The 17,131-nt window shown below is 35.8% G+C and overlaps 2 protein-coding genes across 2 annotated transcripts; one reads left to right on the top strand and one right to left on the bottom strand.

Annotated features, from left to right (window-relative positions):
* Window positions 1-310: 310 nt before the first annotated feature.
* Window positions 311-2,062, bottom strand: LOC126776544 (uncharacterized). Its single transcript, XM_050499143.1, has one exon. The coding sequence runs from the start codon at window positions 2,060-2,062 to the stop codon at window positions 311-313; it is 1,752 nt and encodes a 583-aa protein (XP_050355100.1).
* Window positions 2,063-2,414: 352 nt separating this feature from the next.
* On the top strand, window positions 2,415-16,659 carry LOC126776431 (replication factor C subunit 1). Its single transcript, XM_050498952.1, has 18 exons — window positions 2,415-2,585; window positions 3,184-3,282; window positions 3,531-4,122; window positions 4,396-4,505; window positions 5,425-5,553; window positions 5,714-6,071; window positions 6,450-6,573; window positions 7,383-7,510; window positions 10,361-10,507; window positions 11,006-11,089; window positions 11,398-11,546; window positions 12,044-12,274; window positions 12,546-12,697; window positions 13,214-13,322; window positions 13,831-13,976; window positions 14,545-14,758; window positions 15,730-15,891; window positions 16,446-16,659. The coding sequence occupies exons 1-18, from the start codon at window positions 2,577-2,579 to the stop codon at window positions 16,590-16,592; spliced, it is 3,090 nt and encodes a 1,029-aa protein (XP_050354909.1). The 5' UTR covers window positions 2,415-2,576; the 3' UTR covers window positions 16,593-16,659.
* The last annotated feature ends 472 nt before the right edge of the window (window positions 16,660-17,131 follow it).

Genomic DNA, 17,131 nt, shown 5'->3' with positions numbered 1-17,131 from the left:
CACCATGATAAGGCCGGCACCACACTGATCAGAATATGCATTTTGGTAACTTGTATTTTAAATCGTGTGTGTGTTTTGTGTACATGTGACGTTTCGTATACAATTAACAAAGCTCAATATATGGTAATTTTAATACTCAAAAACAGAGTATAATGTTTATTATTTATTGACAATAAATCTAAGTACAACTAAAGCATCAATAATTACCTTAACAATTTCAAATAAGCCTTACATAAAAAGTATATATCTTAGACAATACATAGTAATTCTATAAAATCATGTAAAATAGCTATTAAGAATGATTACTCTATTACCGTTGCGACGGCGGTGTCGTGTATGAGTTTATATCAAGTTCTGTACCAGAAGTTAATTTTGCACATAGAGAATGTTTCGAGACCACACGTCGCGCCCACGCCAAGTCACGAGAGCTTCTGGACTTACGACATCTGGATTTTGTGCTAACTGAACTAGATTGCGTCGATGTGGAACTACCTGAACCGGTCCAAGAATCTGTCACGTTTACACCTAGACGTGTCCGTTCAGAGTTTGTGACCGTACTAGTCGAATACATCGGTACACGGGTTCTAATCTTGGGTAGCTTCTTTTCGATTTTCATTTGCGTAATCGGTGTTTCTATCTTTGGCGGACTTTTTGATCTTTCTGGGTGACCTTTATTTATTGTATTGTCAGTTATTCTGCAACCACCATTAGCAATAATGGCTGAATCTTCAGTAGTACCCTCATTATCACTCATTATCACTGCCATGAGCTTTTCGGTGTTTTCATTCATATCGTATACTTTTTGTGTCTTTAGAGATCCAAGAGATGGAGACTTTGTTTTGGATGAAGGTGTTTTTTGGCGTCTTTTTTCAGTAAAATAAACTGCGCTTTGGTGAGAAGGCAACATGGCAGGTATATTAGATTCTACTTCTGCATACGCTATGTCCTTACTTGTCGGAGCACGGGGTATATTTCTACAGTGGCAACCATCATCATTACCTGCAATATAACTGTAACATATTTGTAGAATGCAAATAGCTAATCCTATCAGCACTACAACACCAACATACATATGTGGTGTCCAATCGGTGTTAATATACACGTACGATTCCTTAAGAGTTCTCCAGGGGTGCCATTTTAGTACTCCAGTGTCTTGTATATCGTAAAGATTTCGTCGATGTAATCCTTTTCCATAATTTTGAACTGCTGCAGCTATTCGCAAAATTCCCCCATATGCGGCATAAAGTTTTTCATCTGTGAGCCGAGGAGCAATATCCCTTTTCATCCAATGCCAAAGTTCATTGTTGAAACTTACGAAATCAGAATGACGACATGTTTCTGGAGAATTGTGTAATATACACTTTGCGCCAACAGTATAATATTTTAGTAATATATTTTCCGATAGTGGTGATATTAAACTAAATAAACCGTTGTATTTCCATGGCAGAGCAATTGCAGATGGTCGGCAATGATCATCTGTCATGGGCGCTGGTATATGAATACAGGAATTTGAATCTCGTTTTGTGACTAATGGGGCACATGGATCAAATAAATAAGTTGGTCCAACTCGAACCTTCTCAACTGTAAAATTTGTCCATTGTGGAATACTATCAGATCTTTTCCAACCTACACCTTGTGTATTTAACAACATTTTAAGATCATCAAAGAAATCATGTAACTCTCTTACATTTCTGTACGAGACATATCCAGCATAGTAGGCAAATCTAGCAGTTGGGAGAATTTCACTCCTCATATGTGCTCCTATCGCGTCCGCTAGTACTTCTTTAAGAATTTCTACGGTATTCTTGTCTGGATTATTATCAACTGTTTTAAAGGTATTACGAAAATACCTTAACGTTTCAATAATATAGTTATCGTTAACAATATCTGGTGTGACCGGTGGTGGTATAACTTCTTCAATTATTTTGCGAACACGTAATTTAGTTAAATCGTCTTCACTCCAACAGTTAGCTTGTGTAAGTCGTTTATAAAACAAAGTACTACCTACTCGAGAACATTCTGCTATTTTTGTAATTAGGAAAACATACATAAAAAATAACATTGCATTTTAAATTTGTGGTATTTATGTTAGCTGTTTAAAAATGTATCAAACTCAGTAAAATTATCAACGTCATTTATTATTGTTAATGGGAAAAGATAAACTAAGAAAATTTAGGAATACGTTATAATACCTCTTCAGTTGCTTAAAACTTTTTCATTACTTATACATCTTATTGTCAGGTAACTTTCCGTTTGCAAATAATCTATTAGTTTTTTGGGGTCTAAAAATTGTGTTATCCAAAGGTTTTGCTTTTTGTTTAATTTAATAAAATAATTGTGATTCAATAAAAATTATAGATAGGTAAGTTTGTTATAGGATGACATTAGACGCCAGAGAGTGGCATATTTGTCAGTGTCAAACAAATATTTTAACAGTTTGGCGGTAGCGAAATTTTAAAAGTTAGATACTTTGCAAATCGCTCTTTAGTTGGTTTCATTCCATACTTTTAGTAATAATTACAATAAATGTGTATGTCATGCAATTAATCTCAAATTATTGATTTATACTTTGCAAAATGTCTAGGGTAAGTACGCCGTAATGTCCAAGTGACGGACATTTCATTTTAGCATTGTATTATCATTTATATTTTTCATAACATGTTTTTGAAATAGTCACATCTGTCATCATAGTCTGGCATTTCATAGGAATTCTCAACATGAAAAAAAAAGAAAAAAATACAACGAAAATATACATTACATACATATAGACTAAACATCTCTGAAGATTTATTGTACCTTTAACGAAAATTGCCTTGTTTTATTTTCTTTGAAAAGTTATCGAGTATAGAAATATCAGATGTTTCTATTTCAATTCTAAAAAACTTTATATTATCGCCTAGAATTTGTTGTAATGAAATCTTAACACTTGCATCAAAAATATCTGCTTAACGTTTCAAAATCTAATATAAACTGTACACAAAACACTTTTATGCATTTTTACTTACTGTAACAACAAAAAAAAAACAAAACAAAAACTCTTTCACACATAAACCTATAGCATATTTTACGTTATACTGTTTTTTACCTTATAAGAGAAAATAAATAAATAGTTATAATTGAAAGAAATTATATCTTTATTTTGAAGATCTTTTCTATTGAAAATACTTTTTTATGAAATTTCAGGATATAAGGTCATTTTTTACTTTGAAAAAAGAAAAGAAAACAAAAGATGAGGATAGTGATGTGATACCGGAATCACCAGATGTTCAAATCGCACAAAAGGTAATTTAACATAATTTATGAATATTGTAAATTTTATGAAAAAAGAGTCTATAGCTTCACAGAACTTACTGCCATGTGGTTATTAGTTTGAATAATTATAATTTAATAAATATTAAAAGAACACACAATTCACACTTACATTTAATAACAGCTTAAGAAATATATTTGCTTACTGCGTAAGTGGATAACACTCTTTAAGACATTAAACATGAATAATACCAATTTCTGTTACTTCAAATTCATTATAGAAAAAACAAAATAGAAAAAGACGCCAAATCAAAGATGACTCTGATGACGAAATTTTTACCACACAAAAGAAAAAGGTAACACCTGCAAAGCCTGAACTTAAAGAAGTTAAACCTGCTGAATTATTTGGTAGTGTACCAATTAAAAGATCAGCACCATTAGTTAAAAAATCAAAGAAAAAGACGGAAACTGGAATTCATTCAGATGAAGAATTTGAACAGAGCTTGCTACAAATTGACGAAATTAATGTCATTAAAAATCAAATGACATCACCAGATAAAGATCAAGTAATTAAAAAAAAAGATGAAACTGAAATTAATGAAAAGAAATTGACTGAAAATCATGACGTAATTGACAAAGAAAAATTGAAATCAAAAAATACAAATGATACTAAAGCCTCAACAAGTAAAAGAAAATTAGATAAAAGCAATATTGAGGATGAAAGTCAAATTGAATTGACAAGCCAAAAAACAGAGAAAGTCAAAAAGGATTTTAGTGAATTCATTGATTATGAAGAACATCATGACAATACTGAACAAATATATCAGCCAAAATCAAAGAAACGCAAAATGGATAAAAGCCTCAACGAATCTGGTATTTTGTTAACTATATTTGATATTTATTAGTGGTTCCATTTTATAAGAATTTGTCTTATTATAAATTCAAGGTAATGTATTTCAATAGTAATTCTACCTGAAGCAAGTTAATAATATACTGAAAACGCAAAACAAATTACATATGTCATTTTATAATATATATATTTCTTTAATTTCAAAAATTACAAATGCAATGTCTGCCAAAAAAAATAATCATTTTCATTCCCATAATTCTGTTTATTTTATTAAATAAAACAAATTTCTTGTCAAGTTCTTACAGATGAAGAAAGGCACGAAAGGAAACGATACTCAGCAGGTCTTTACCAGAAATATTTGAACAGATCAGGGCCTAAGCACTTAGGATCCAAAGAAATGCCTGAGGTACAAGATTTTTTTTACTTTATATTATTTAAGTCAATTAATACAATATAAACTATGTAAAGAAAGTAAGACAATGTCGATAAGTGCTATATATTTTATCTTAAGATAACAACACTAATATTGATATTATCTTAAGATAACAGATAATAGTAGTCATCATCATCAACCCTTTGTCGTCCACTGCTGGACATAGGTCTCTCCAATGACACAGTACTGTGCTCGATCTTCAGCACTCAATTTTCATTCTCTGAAAGTCACTTTGCGTATATTGTCACTCCACATAGCTGGAGGGCGTCCTACGTTACGTTTGTCAAGGTGTGGTCTGCACTCCAGAACACATCTACTCTAACTGTTGTCAGTTCTATGACACATATATTTGTATTTAATAGTACTATTTAGCGTCTATTATTTTATTTAATCATTGCATTAAAGTTACACATCCCAACATCACATGAGCTCAATATAAAAAAATTAAACATACAATATAAATATAGCATCCGGAATTCAATAAAAAAAGTTGCAATTGTTACACAATATCAAGCAATGTTACATGAGTCACACAAAAAAATCAGTAAACATACTTGTTCAAATAGCCATTTATTGTAAAAATTTAAAGAAAAATTGTTATTAGCTCAATTGCAAGTCTAAATTAATGTATAAAGCGAATCAAGACTATAAGGCTCACACAGTTATTTGCAATGTTCTGGTAAATTATATGTTTCAATGACCTAATAAACTGCTTATTTATGACTATTAATTCTGGCTATATAGTTGATTTATATTTAAAAAAAAAATTAGGATTATGTTTTAATAATCTTAATTAGATATGTAAACACTGTGATGTTGGGTTGTGTTGCGAGTCTAATATACACTATATCCAACAAGTATTCGCTTAAATTGTTCGTATTATGCATTCCAGGGGTCGCCAGACTGCTTAAAAGATTGTGCATTTTTATTAACTGGCGTTCTGGATTCATTCGAACGAGATGAAGTAGTCGAAACTATCACGAAATATGGCGGCACTATAAAAAGTGGTGTTAGTAAGAAGGTATTATATTTGCAACATAGTAAAAAAAAAATATTTAAAAAATTGTAAAGGAATGGAACAACTATATTTCCGATTTTATTAAAACTTATCATTTCAAGTGTGATTGAATATTCGTTATTCAAATAAACTCACTTTTATAATACCAATCAATGAATTTTAGGTGACACATGTTGTGGCAGGTGAAGATGCTGGTCCAGCTAAGTTAGCCAAAGCACAAGAGCTCGGTATCAAAGTGCTCAGCGAAGATGAGTTCCTGGCTATGATCAAAGACTCAACAGCTAAAAAACATTCCAAAGATGTAAAGAAGGAACAAAATGACGATAAAAAAAATAAAAAATCGAACGACAAAAATGAATCAAGTTGTACAATTAAGAAAACACCGATAAAGAAACAAATTGACAAACAATTAATTGTTAGTGATATTAAGAAGGAAGCTGTTTCTCCTAAAACAATTGTGAACAATAAAGTTAAATCTGAAGACATCAAAGTGTCCGTTAAATCAGAGAATAAACAAAACGGTATGTGAATTTAATTCTCATAAAATATTATATTTTTTTTAAATGGTATGTGCTTAGTTTAACATCATGTTTTGTTTTATTGAAATATATTTTATTATTTCAACTCTACATACAGTAAAATTATTCCTTAATCTTTTTCCCTCTTAAGTGTGCTAAAAAAAAAACTTTTTATAATATCCCTTACATTGCATTTGGTTCTTAGTTCACTTTTGTAATATTTTTTATGTCTGTTTTATTTCTAGTATGGACGATAATGTGATTAATAAATTAATATTTAGTAGTAAGTAAGTAGTAGTATAATATAAGTAGTAATATACTACTACGCCCATATGCAATGTCGTTTTACTATGCTTTTTAATTATAAAATATATTTTTCAGGTGAAATTAAACATTCGAGTAGCGCTTCTGACAGTTCAAATACGCTCATGTGGGTTGATAAATATAAGCCACAGAATTTAAAACAGATCATAGGACAACATGGGGAAGCCAGCAATGCTAATAAGTATGAAAGTTGTATATTATTATTATTCATTTATATATTTTAAGAAAGTAAACGAGACACTAGGCTTTTGGACGTCAAGTACTATCACCCGAGGCATTACAATATACATATATGTATATAAATCAAGTATTACACCGTCATTGCTTCTAAGATGTTATGTCCTCTTGTGCCTGTAGTTAAATTTACTAAAGTAAATAATATATTGCTCTTTGGAAGTAGAATAACCCGTGACTGACCCTATCTTTACACAGGTTTAATTTATGTCAGTTCTAATGTTTATCTATCAAATGATTTCTTAAAATTTCATAATGCTAAATGTTTTGATAAATACATTTATGAACTGATATTGTATATGTATCCCAAACAAATGTAAGGAGCAGAGACAAGTAAACAACTATGACCTTGAATTGACATTACAACATTGGATCTTAAATAATCTATGGTATTCGATATGGATTCGTGGAAAAGTGTCGATAAAGTGGATATATATATCCACCTGAGCATATGGCCCACCTGATCATAAATGAAATGTTAACCATCGCTTACATCAACCAATGCGCTACCAACCTTGTGAAAGATATTATGTCCCTTGTGCCTGTAATTACACTATATGCTTCGTAAACTGTTTGTAATGCATAATATAGCTAATCGAATGGATTATGTAAATCTAAATTTGTTTATCTTTACTCTCTAGTTCTAGGATGAGCTGTTCTTATCGGTGCTTGCCAGTAAAATCCACACAACGCACTTTACATAAAACTTAAAAGTCGCTAGAGCCTCGTTAATAATTTGTGTTGTTACATTTTTAGATTATTAAAGTGGTTGACGAAATGGTACGCAAATAGAAAAGCAAAACTACCGAAGCCAAATCCGTGGGCGAAAAATGACGACGGCGCTTACTATAAAGCGGCATTGTTATCCGGACCGCCCGGCGTGGGTGAGTGCTTCTAGTGCAATAATACCATCATCATCGAAGGCATTCCGGCCATGGGTAGGCCTTAGCCTGGTCGAATAGTTTTCTCCAACCGGATCCGTCTTTGGCTTTCTCCCCTTAGTTCTTAACTCTTATTCCCCTCAAATCTTTACTGCGATATGATTCATTAACTCCCGCACTAAATACTTTTTAGGCTTATATGAAATTTTATTTACTGATTTGTCAGATTTTTTTTTCAATTGTAATATTCTTTCTATCTATTAAGAATGAGTATTGAAATAGTTTTTTTATCAATTTTTTTTTTTTTTATAGAATATGAAGGTGGACGAGCATATGGGCCACCTGATGGTAAGTGGTCACCAAACGCCCTTAGACATTGGCATTCTAAGAAATGTCAACCATCGCTTATAGCCAATGCGCCACCAACCTTGGGAACTAAGATTTTATGTCCCTTATGCCTGTAATTACACTGGCTCACTCACCCTTCAAACCGGAACACAACAATATCAAGTATTGCTGTTTTGCGGTAGAATATCTGATGAGTGGGTGGTACCTACCCAGACGAGCTTGCACAAAGCCCTACCACCAGTGTACTCTATCGAGTATATCATCATCTAAGCAGGCGGCATATCGCAAGTGGATCAACGGCTGTATTAGCGGGGCATCTAACATTGACTCACTGAAAGCAAACTACAATAAAAAATCCAAGTCCTGTAGGAAGGCATACACGAGAGCGGATGCACAGCGCATTGTACAGATTGGTCATGACCTTATTTCGCATCCTAGGGGCTCCCGTAGCTTCTGGCGTCTGACCAAGTCTGTGCAAAACAATTTCTGCCAACCTTCGCTGCCACCGCTCAGAAATCCGGACGGATCGCTAGCTCACAGTCCGCAGGAGAAAGCCGATCTCCTGGCTAAACTCTTTGCCGACAACTCCGTGATCGATGATTGTAGTGCGCTGCCACCAACAATACCTTCATGTGGCCACACGATGCCTAAAATCAAAATCAGGCAACGTGATGTGCGTGCGGAGCTGCAATCACTTGATATACGGAAAGCTAGCGGTCCCGATGGAAAACCAGCCATAGTGCTGAAGAAGTGCGCGGCGGAGCTGTCTCCTGTGTTAACGCGCCTGTTCCAACTTTCTCTCTCTTCGGGATGTGTGCCGGAGGCTTGGAGAAGAGCTAATGTGCAAGCGGTTCCCAAAAAAGGGGATCGGTCTGACCCGGCAAATTATCGGCCAATAGCTATCACCTCAGTACTTTGTAAGATGATGGAACGGATTTTAAACAACCAACTGATCCATTACCTATAAGATCACTGTCTAATTAATGATCGTCAGTACGGGTTTCGACCAAAACAGTCCACAGGTGATCTTCTAGCGTACGTAACACACCTCTGGGGTGAAGCTATCGACAAGCATGGAGAATCGTAGACTGACAGCCTCGATATCTCCAAGGCTTTCGACAGGGTCTGGCACAGAAGTCTTCTCTCCAAGCTACCGGCATATGGTCTGCCTGCTCAGCTATGCACCTGGATTGCCAGCTTCCCACACAAGCGTAGCCTTCGTTTTTTAGTTGATGGTTGCGCTTTACAATTCTATGTAGTGAATGCTGGGGTCCCCCAGGAATCTGTTCTATCTCCCACACTCTTTCTTTTGCATATCAATGATATGCTCTCTCTTGGGAACATACATTGCTATGCAGACGATATGTACAGTGATATGTACAGTGCATGGTGGATACCACGGCCGCGCAGTGGCTGGGCGAGCGGAAATTGAGGAGAGGCGGAAGGATCTTGTCATTGAACTCGATAGGACATTAGAGCTTATCGCCAAATGGGGCTCTGATAATCTTGTTGAGTTTAATGCCAAGAAAACACAGGTATGCGCTCTCACAGCGAAAAAGTCACCATTTTCCCCTCTTCCCTGTCTCTGTGGTACTCCGTTGGTGATACAAAGCAAAATCGCCATGCTGGGGATTGACGTTCGCTGCGACCTTAGTCCAAGGGATTACATCGAGGCTGTTATAAAAACAGCTTCACGGAAACTCGGAGTTCAGAACAAGGTGCGGCGTTTTTTCATGCCACAACAACTGTGCCTGCTGTACAAAACACAGGTACGGTCTTGCGTGGAATATTGCTCGCACCTTTGGGATGGCTCCGCTAAGTACGTACTGGAGGCCTTGGACGGGTTGCAGCGACGTGCCGTACGCATTATTGGCGACGTAAAGGTCACAAACACCCTTGAACCTTTACAATTGCGTCGTGAGATAGCAGCACTGAGCGCTTTCTATCGACTGTATCACGGCGAGTGCTCTGAGGAATTATTCTCTCTAATTCCTGCTTCCCCCTTCCTTCTTAAGTCCACGCGAGCTGGTTCTCGATGTCACCGCCTAACTGTGACATCAATTCCATCGCGAACAAAGAAATTTGGCAACTCCTTTGTCGCACTTCCAAAAAATGGAATTCCTTACCAGCTCACGTGTTCCCCTCCTCTTACAACCCGGGTTCCTTCAAATGAGGCGTGAAGAGGCATCTTGCGGCCGGCAAGGCGAAGGCGGCTAGTGCAGAACGTTTTTCCCGTCTGTACTGGCCGTCGTCGCGTTTGGACTCTACTACCACTTACCATCAGGTGGAGTAGAGTCATTTGCCCTCCCGGCAAATATAAAAAAAGAGTAAGTATAAACCTATATCATCATTGTTTGCAAAACATACTTGCTCGCGTTTTAAAAACATTACCTAAGTAAAATTAAATATCTATCAAACCCACCCGAAATAATAATGCTTGATATTAATGAAAACGGTAGAAAGTATATTTTAAACATTATTTTTCAAATACTATATATACTACAGGCAAGACGACAACAGTGGCGCTCGTTTGCAAGGAGCTGGGCTACGACATGGTCGAGCTCAACGCTTCGGATACGAGAAGCAAGAACCTCATCAAGGAACAGATTTCGGAACTGTTGACGTCCACCTCGCTCTCGGGTTATGCTAAAGGTAGTCTAAAAATTATAGACTTTTTAATGTATGTCTTAGTTTCTCTGGCGTCTGAGACACAGGCTTGGCCTAATTCAGACGCTTGTACTGATTGAATAAGTACGTAAATGAAATGTATCCATAAGTTAAGGACACTAAATGTATAATTTTATTTTTTGTTAAATAATAATAAAGTCTGTGTGTGTGTATTTGGAAATCCAAATTATTTGTCAAATCTTAAAGATGGTTGTTAATTACGTCGAGAATAGCATTACTGTATGAAGTCTGCTGGACTGAGAGCTATTTTGACACTAAGCGCTTATTGCTAAAACAGACACATGCAGTTTTCCTTATAGTGTTATTTTTCACTGATGAGCTCGAGATGAACAACTACAAACAAAAATTAATAACGAACTTGAAATTTGCAATGGTTCCATGTCGGCTCTTTTTTACATTTTTAACTCTAGTGAGGTTATCAAGCAATTTTTGGAAGATCGACTAAATTAACTTTAAATTCAGGGAATGCGGGCAAGGGAGCCGTGTCGAAGAAACGTGTACTGGTCATGGATGAAGTCGATGGGATGGCTGGAAATGAAGATAGAGGTAACTAACTACTACTCAAACTGTTGATTTATAAGATTGATTGATATTGAAATTTTATCCCCTTTTCTGCTCTAAAAATTCAAGATACTAAATATCTCTTATATGCAGACATATAGACACCAGATACAGTCATAGCATAATACGTCATTATGAAATTACACTTTTCCAACCATAAATGGTAAAGAATTTGATTTGGTCTTTACCATTTACTCCAACCAAAAGTTTATAAATAAAATAATTTTTGCAACTTAGTTTGTTATTTCACTAAGAAATCAATTAGGTTAATATTTAATATGTGCATATTTAAGGTGGTCTCCAAGAGTTGATATCGCTGATGAAGTCGACGTCGGTGCCCATCGTGTGCATGTGTAACGACCGGAACAGTGAGAAGATGCGCACGCTCGGCAACTACTGCTTTGATCTGCGGTTCGCCCGCCCGAGGGCCGATCAAATTAGGGTACAGCCGTTTAACGATTTATTAACTACATGTATTAAGTTAAACAATGTTCGTTCAGAATGTGTCGTATGCGAAGCATTTTAATAAATGTCTCACTTTGTCCAAAAGCGAAGGCTTACTCAAACTATGCACAAAAACAATTCTCTCAATTATGAATGAGACAAAAAACAGAAAAACTACTTTAGGAAGAAAAATTATTCACCATTTGACCTTGGAGAAATTAATTGAACCACGCTTCCGGTTCTACTATATCCATTTGGTTATTTACTTTTTGACAACTTTTATTCAATCCGGAACAGTTACTTTCTAAGGCAACTATTAAAAAGTTAATAACCATTTGGACAGGGTAGTTCTTGTAAACTAGGATTGTTCTTACAATAATTATAGTGGTAACATAGTCTCAAAAAACATGAAAGAAAATTTATATCCTCAAAATCCAGATTCCTCAGTATGTTAAATTTATAAATCAGCACCATCAATAATGTATGTCTCCGTAGGCGGCGATGATGTCGGTGTGCTTCCGCGAGGGCCTCAAACTCGACAGTGACGCGCTCGTGCAGCTCATCGCATCGGCGCGCCAGGACGTGAGGCAGACACTGCACCGCCTCGCGCTCTATGCCGCCAACGACCCCGCGAGCGCAGTCACGTCTCCCGCCCCGCCCCTCGGCACAACCAACGCCCCGCCCACCGCCACGCACACCCGCGGCGCCGCTACGGACGTCCGCATCGTGAGGCCGCACTGCTCTATACTGATACTAATGGCATACCTGATGGATAAGTGGTCATCGGCAATGCGCCACCAACGTTAGTAACTAAGATGTCATGCCTGCTGCACTGATTCACTCAAAATACACTTTGAATGTAATGGATATACCATTCTTTTGCTTTATTTGTTGCTTGAAAAATAATTAAAATAGATTGTTGGTACCAGTGATAGATACATTGACAAGAGTCTAGTTAAATTTTGGTTTAAAAAAATATATATACTGTGTATGACAGGGACCCTGGGAGGCTATCCGCAAAGTGTTCAGTGCCGAGGAACACAAGACAATGAGTATCCACGACAAGAGCGACCTGTTCTTCAGCGACTATAGCATCATGCCGCTCTTCGTGCAGGAGAACTACTTGAACGTCATCCCGCATTGCCCGAAGTATGGATTATTTTATTTTTTTACAAAATCAAATGAGACAATTTGACGCGTAGTTGGTTTATTTTTTTATATTTAAAACAGGACAGCAATCGAACCAATAATACGTGTTGGTAAGTGATCGCCGCCACTCATAGACATTGGCACTGTAAGAAATATAAATATAATAAACTATTTTCAACGTCAAAGCGCTGCCATGGTATATAAGTACTGCATGACGCACTCACATAGGTACATATTTAGTATAAGGTACCAACTGGATGCGGAAGGCGGAGGACAGGGAGCTTTGGCGCACCTTGGGAGAGGCCTATGTTCAGCAGTGGACAACGTTTGGCTGTTGATTGATTGATTGATTGAGTGCGCCACTGTTTGGCGGTACAATAATTAGAGACCATACACCATACAAACGGACCTGCATAGCCTTACAACGAAAGCATAATTTCCCATAATGCTCTGTAAAATATATATAGGTATTTTACATAGGTTACAAATAAAATATTGTATTTTTGTTACACACAGGCATGAAATCTTAGAACGAATGAGCAAAGCTGCCGACAGTATCAGCATCGGTGATATGATCGAAGCTAAAATACGCGGCCAGCAGGCCTGGGGCTTGCTGCCATTGCAGGTATGATATCATTTTATAAGATTATTTTCGTAAATAGTCAGAGAAAATCAATATGGATGGCTGGATAGATCCAATATGGTCCATATTTATGTTTATATATAATTACTGTCTTAGATGTGTAAACATCATGATGACACATGCATTTTTCGGCTGATATTTAACCATGTATATCCACTTAGTGAGGGCTTTGTGCAAGCCAGCCTGGGTAGGTACCACCCCCTCATCACTTTTTCAACCGCCAAACAGCAATACTAAGTATAGTTGTGTTCCCATTAAAGGGTGAATTTGCCAGTGTAAATACAGCCATATACACTAGGGACATTTCATTTTAGTTCCCAAGGCTCATTGATAATGTAAAGAATGGTCTGCCTTCCTATTCAGTGATCCGGACTGGATGAGCCTCGTGTACTGAACTTTTATGCCAATAAGGCAAGCAAACAAATGGACAACTTTTGCCCCTAATTTTACACAATTTCACCTTCGCGTAAACAATTAACTATTTGTTCAGGCAATGTGCAGCAGCGTGATACCGGGATCAGTTCTAGAAGGTCACCTATCGTCGCAGATACAGTTTCCGTCGTGGCTCGGTAAGAACTCACGGAAGAATAAAATGCATCGTCTGTGTCAGGAAATACACGCGCACACTAGACTTAGGTGAGACATATCTGATTATAACTAAAGTCAAGCGCTGGCTGAGTGATACAAAGTTTTTAAAACCAAATTGTACAATTAAAGTATTTTTTTTTTTATAAATACTGATTGTAAGTGATCACCGCTGCCCATAGACATTGTCACTGTTTGAAATACCAACCAATCAAATCAAATAATGCACTTTTGAATTGTCGTTTCACAAGATTTAATTAAAATTAAAGCTGCCACTGGCTGGAATGTAGAGCCTAGAATAACTGACAATATCATCAATAGTTATCTTTTTCGACAATCAAGTTATATAGATAATTAATTAAATATAATTGAATTATTATTTATCCTGCATGGAAATTAACGAATACTAACTCCACACTTATTATCTATGTGATACTTTATCGAGATATACACATTATTAAAAGCGCGGCTAAAAATGGGATACAAAATGTTATCTATATCCCTCGTGCCTTTAATTATACTGGCACATTGACAATTAATTTCACGTATGCAGAAAATGTTTTCGTAAAAATATGTTTATATATGCCTAAAAACTTACAATGTCGTATTAACTCCACAGTACATCTGGTTCAAAATCTTCAATCTTCCTGGACTATGCGTACTACCTCCGGGATGCGGTGGCGACTCCATTGATACAAGAGAAGACAGATGGCATTGAAAAGTCTATGGAAGTGCTGGAATCTTACCATCTGCTGAGGGAAGATTTCGATTCACTAGTTGAGCTGTCTTTATGGCCGGGGCAATTAAATCCCATGAATACGATTGAAACTAAGGTTAGCACTGATACACAGTTTGACTTTATTTTAAATGCAAGCATATATTTAAGCAATACATACTGTCAATTTATTCTTAAATTTAATATTTCTTAACTTTATTTTAAGATGTAATAAATAAAGACAGTAATTTAATGATAAATAAAACAAATAAATTGTTAGTATTAATTTTTTCTTAATTAAAACAAGATATATGTATTTTAATAGAAAGTGCTGTCTTATCTCGTTTAATTTTGATGAGCCGGTAGGCGTGGTTGATAGATACTTGTGTGGCGAGTGCACAATGCGTCTAAACGCAGCACAAACATCACCTGATCAACTACGTCATGGATCAGGTGATGTTGCAGTGGTCTGATGTATGTCGTCACACGTATGGATACGCCCCTTCGGCAATATGGTCGCATGCGCATCTATTGTCCTCGCAGCGACGTCACACGCTTGACCACACCCCCAGCAAGATGGCCGCATGCATCGCTTTTGTTTTCGCCTAGGAGGAGGTCTCAAAAGTGGCAAGCACGCGTGGTGGTCATCGTGAGAGGGGAATGCCTATATAAGCGCTGTTGTTGTTGTTTATTTTTAAATAAATTAATTATTTCAACTATTTTTACTGTGCGCTCTAATGTAAACATTGTTGACTTGTCACAATAAATAATTCTTAAAGTCTGCCGGAGTTTTTAATTGGTGGTTAAGTTGCGATCCTCTTCACTTGCCTTTCACGCCGAACGTTGTGGGTTCGATTCCCACCCAGGACGGACATTTGTGTGCATGACATGTCTGCTTGTCCTGAGTCTGGGTGTAATTATCTATATAAGTATGTATTTACAAAAGTTTAAAAATTATATCAGTTGTCTGGTTTCCATAACACAAGCTTTGTACAAGCTTAATTTGTATATTTTATATATTATTATTATTATAATTCCATAGAATGAGGATAATATATATACAAGACAATTTATTTTTTATTGTTAAAGGTAAAAGCCGCAATGACGCGTGCATACAATAAGAAGGCGACCGCATTGCCATATGCTCCGGTTGCTGTAAAAAAAGGGCGAGCACTAGACAATGAAAATTCCCAAGAAGACAATGAAGATGATGCAATAGACAGCGATCCTGAGAATGACACACTAATTAAAGTAAGATATGTTACATAGCTTCTGTCATTGTTTTTTTTTTTTATAGAATAGGAAGGTGGACGAGCATATGGGCCACCTGATGGTAAGTGGTCACAAAACGCCCTTAGACATTGGCATTGCAAGAAATGTCAACCATCGCTTATAGCCAATGCGCCACCAACCTTGGGAACTAAGATTTTAAGTCCCTTGTGCCTGTAATTAAGAAAGTATATTCCTTTGATTAAAGAACGTGAACTGAGATGTAATCTGTAATATCTTATAGTTAAATAAGTGCCATAATTTCAACAATGCACTGTCTTCCAAATTTCAAATCAATAATTGTATATAGAGAGAAATTAATATTAAACTAAACAGTCACTAAGCTACATTTATAAGCAAGGTTGTTAATTTTTTACAAAGCTCACTTTTCATTGTTAAGTTTATTTATAAACTCTACCACTTATGAGTTTATCATTATAATAAATATTTAATTTAATTCTTTGACATGGCTATCTGTTTTTGACTTTACTATTGTAAAGTGGCAGTATAATATTTCTGTTCTTTTATTATTTTAGAAAAAGAAAAATAAAGATACAGAAAAACCTAGCAGTAGCAAAAAAGGGCAAGAGAAACACAAAGATAAGTCCAGTCCCATTAAAGGTACAAAGGAAAAGAAGAGTGCTTCAAAAAGTGCAAAGAAGAGCCCGAAAAAGAAGAAATAAAATAATGTTCAGTATTCACATGTTCACTAATCTTGTTGTAATATTAAATAATTGTTTTTTTTTTAAAGGATGTTTTATTTATGAATAACTTAAACATTAAGTTTTATTAGCATTGATTTAAACAACAAAATTACACATACATAAAAACAAATTTAAAGAAAAACACACCGTCTAAAAAATTGTCCTGTGGCATTGTAACCAAGATGCTGGCACTATTGCTTCTCTGCACCGTTAGACTCAGCCTTTAAGCTAAATAAGCGCCATCTCTTGGGTCAACAGAAGTGTAAAATGTGATTTTGTTAATTTAAAAAACTAGATCATTGAATATAATGATCAGGTTTAGTTAAAACAATACAATAAACAACTTTAATTTAAAAAACTTCCCACTCTGTCAGCTTATCAATAGCTTATTTTTCAGTTATAATCATTTTCAGTTATAGAGGATTAAATTATGTGATTATGGTTGAACAACCTTGTGAATACACCATTTGATACAAATTAAATGAATACATGGTATCATATATATTCGATATATTTTG

The sequence above is a fragment of the Nymphalis io genome, chromosome 2 (genome assembly GCF_905147045.1).
Source record: "Nymphalis io chromosome 2, ilAglIoxx1.1, whole genome shotgun sequence".
NCBI classification, from domain to species: Eukaryota; Metazoa; Arthropoda; class Insecta; order Lepidoptera; family Nymphalidae; genus Nymphalis; species Nymphalis io.
This window is presented reverse-complemented; position numbering and strand designations above follow the sequence as displayed.

What these genes read in the sequence shown, in the direction of transcription:
- LOC126776544 (XM_050499143.1), bottom strand. Translation starts at nt 2,062, where the DNA reads ATGTTATTTTTTATGTATGTTTTCCTAATTACAAAAATAGCAGAATGT.
- LOC126776431 (XM_050498952.1), top strand. An exon ending in ATGTTCAAATCGCACAAAAG is followed by an intron (nt 3,283 to 3,530) that starts GTAATTTAACAT and finishes AATTCATTATAG; the next exon opens with AAAAAACAAAATAGAAAAAG. An exon ending in CGAGGGCCGATCAAATTAGG is followed by an intron (nt 11,547 to 12,043) that starts GTACAGCCGTTT and finishes ATGTCTCCGTAG; the next exon opens with GCGGCGATGATGTCGGTGTG.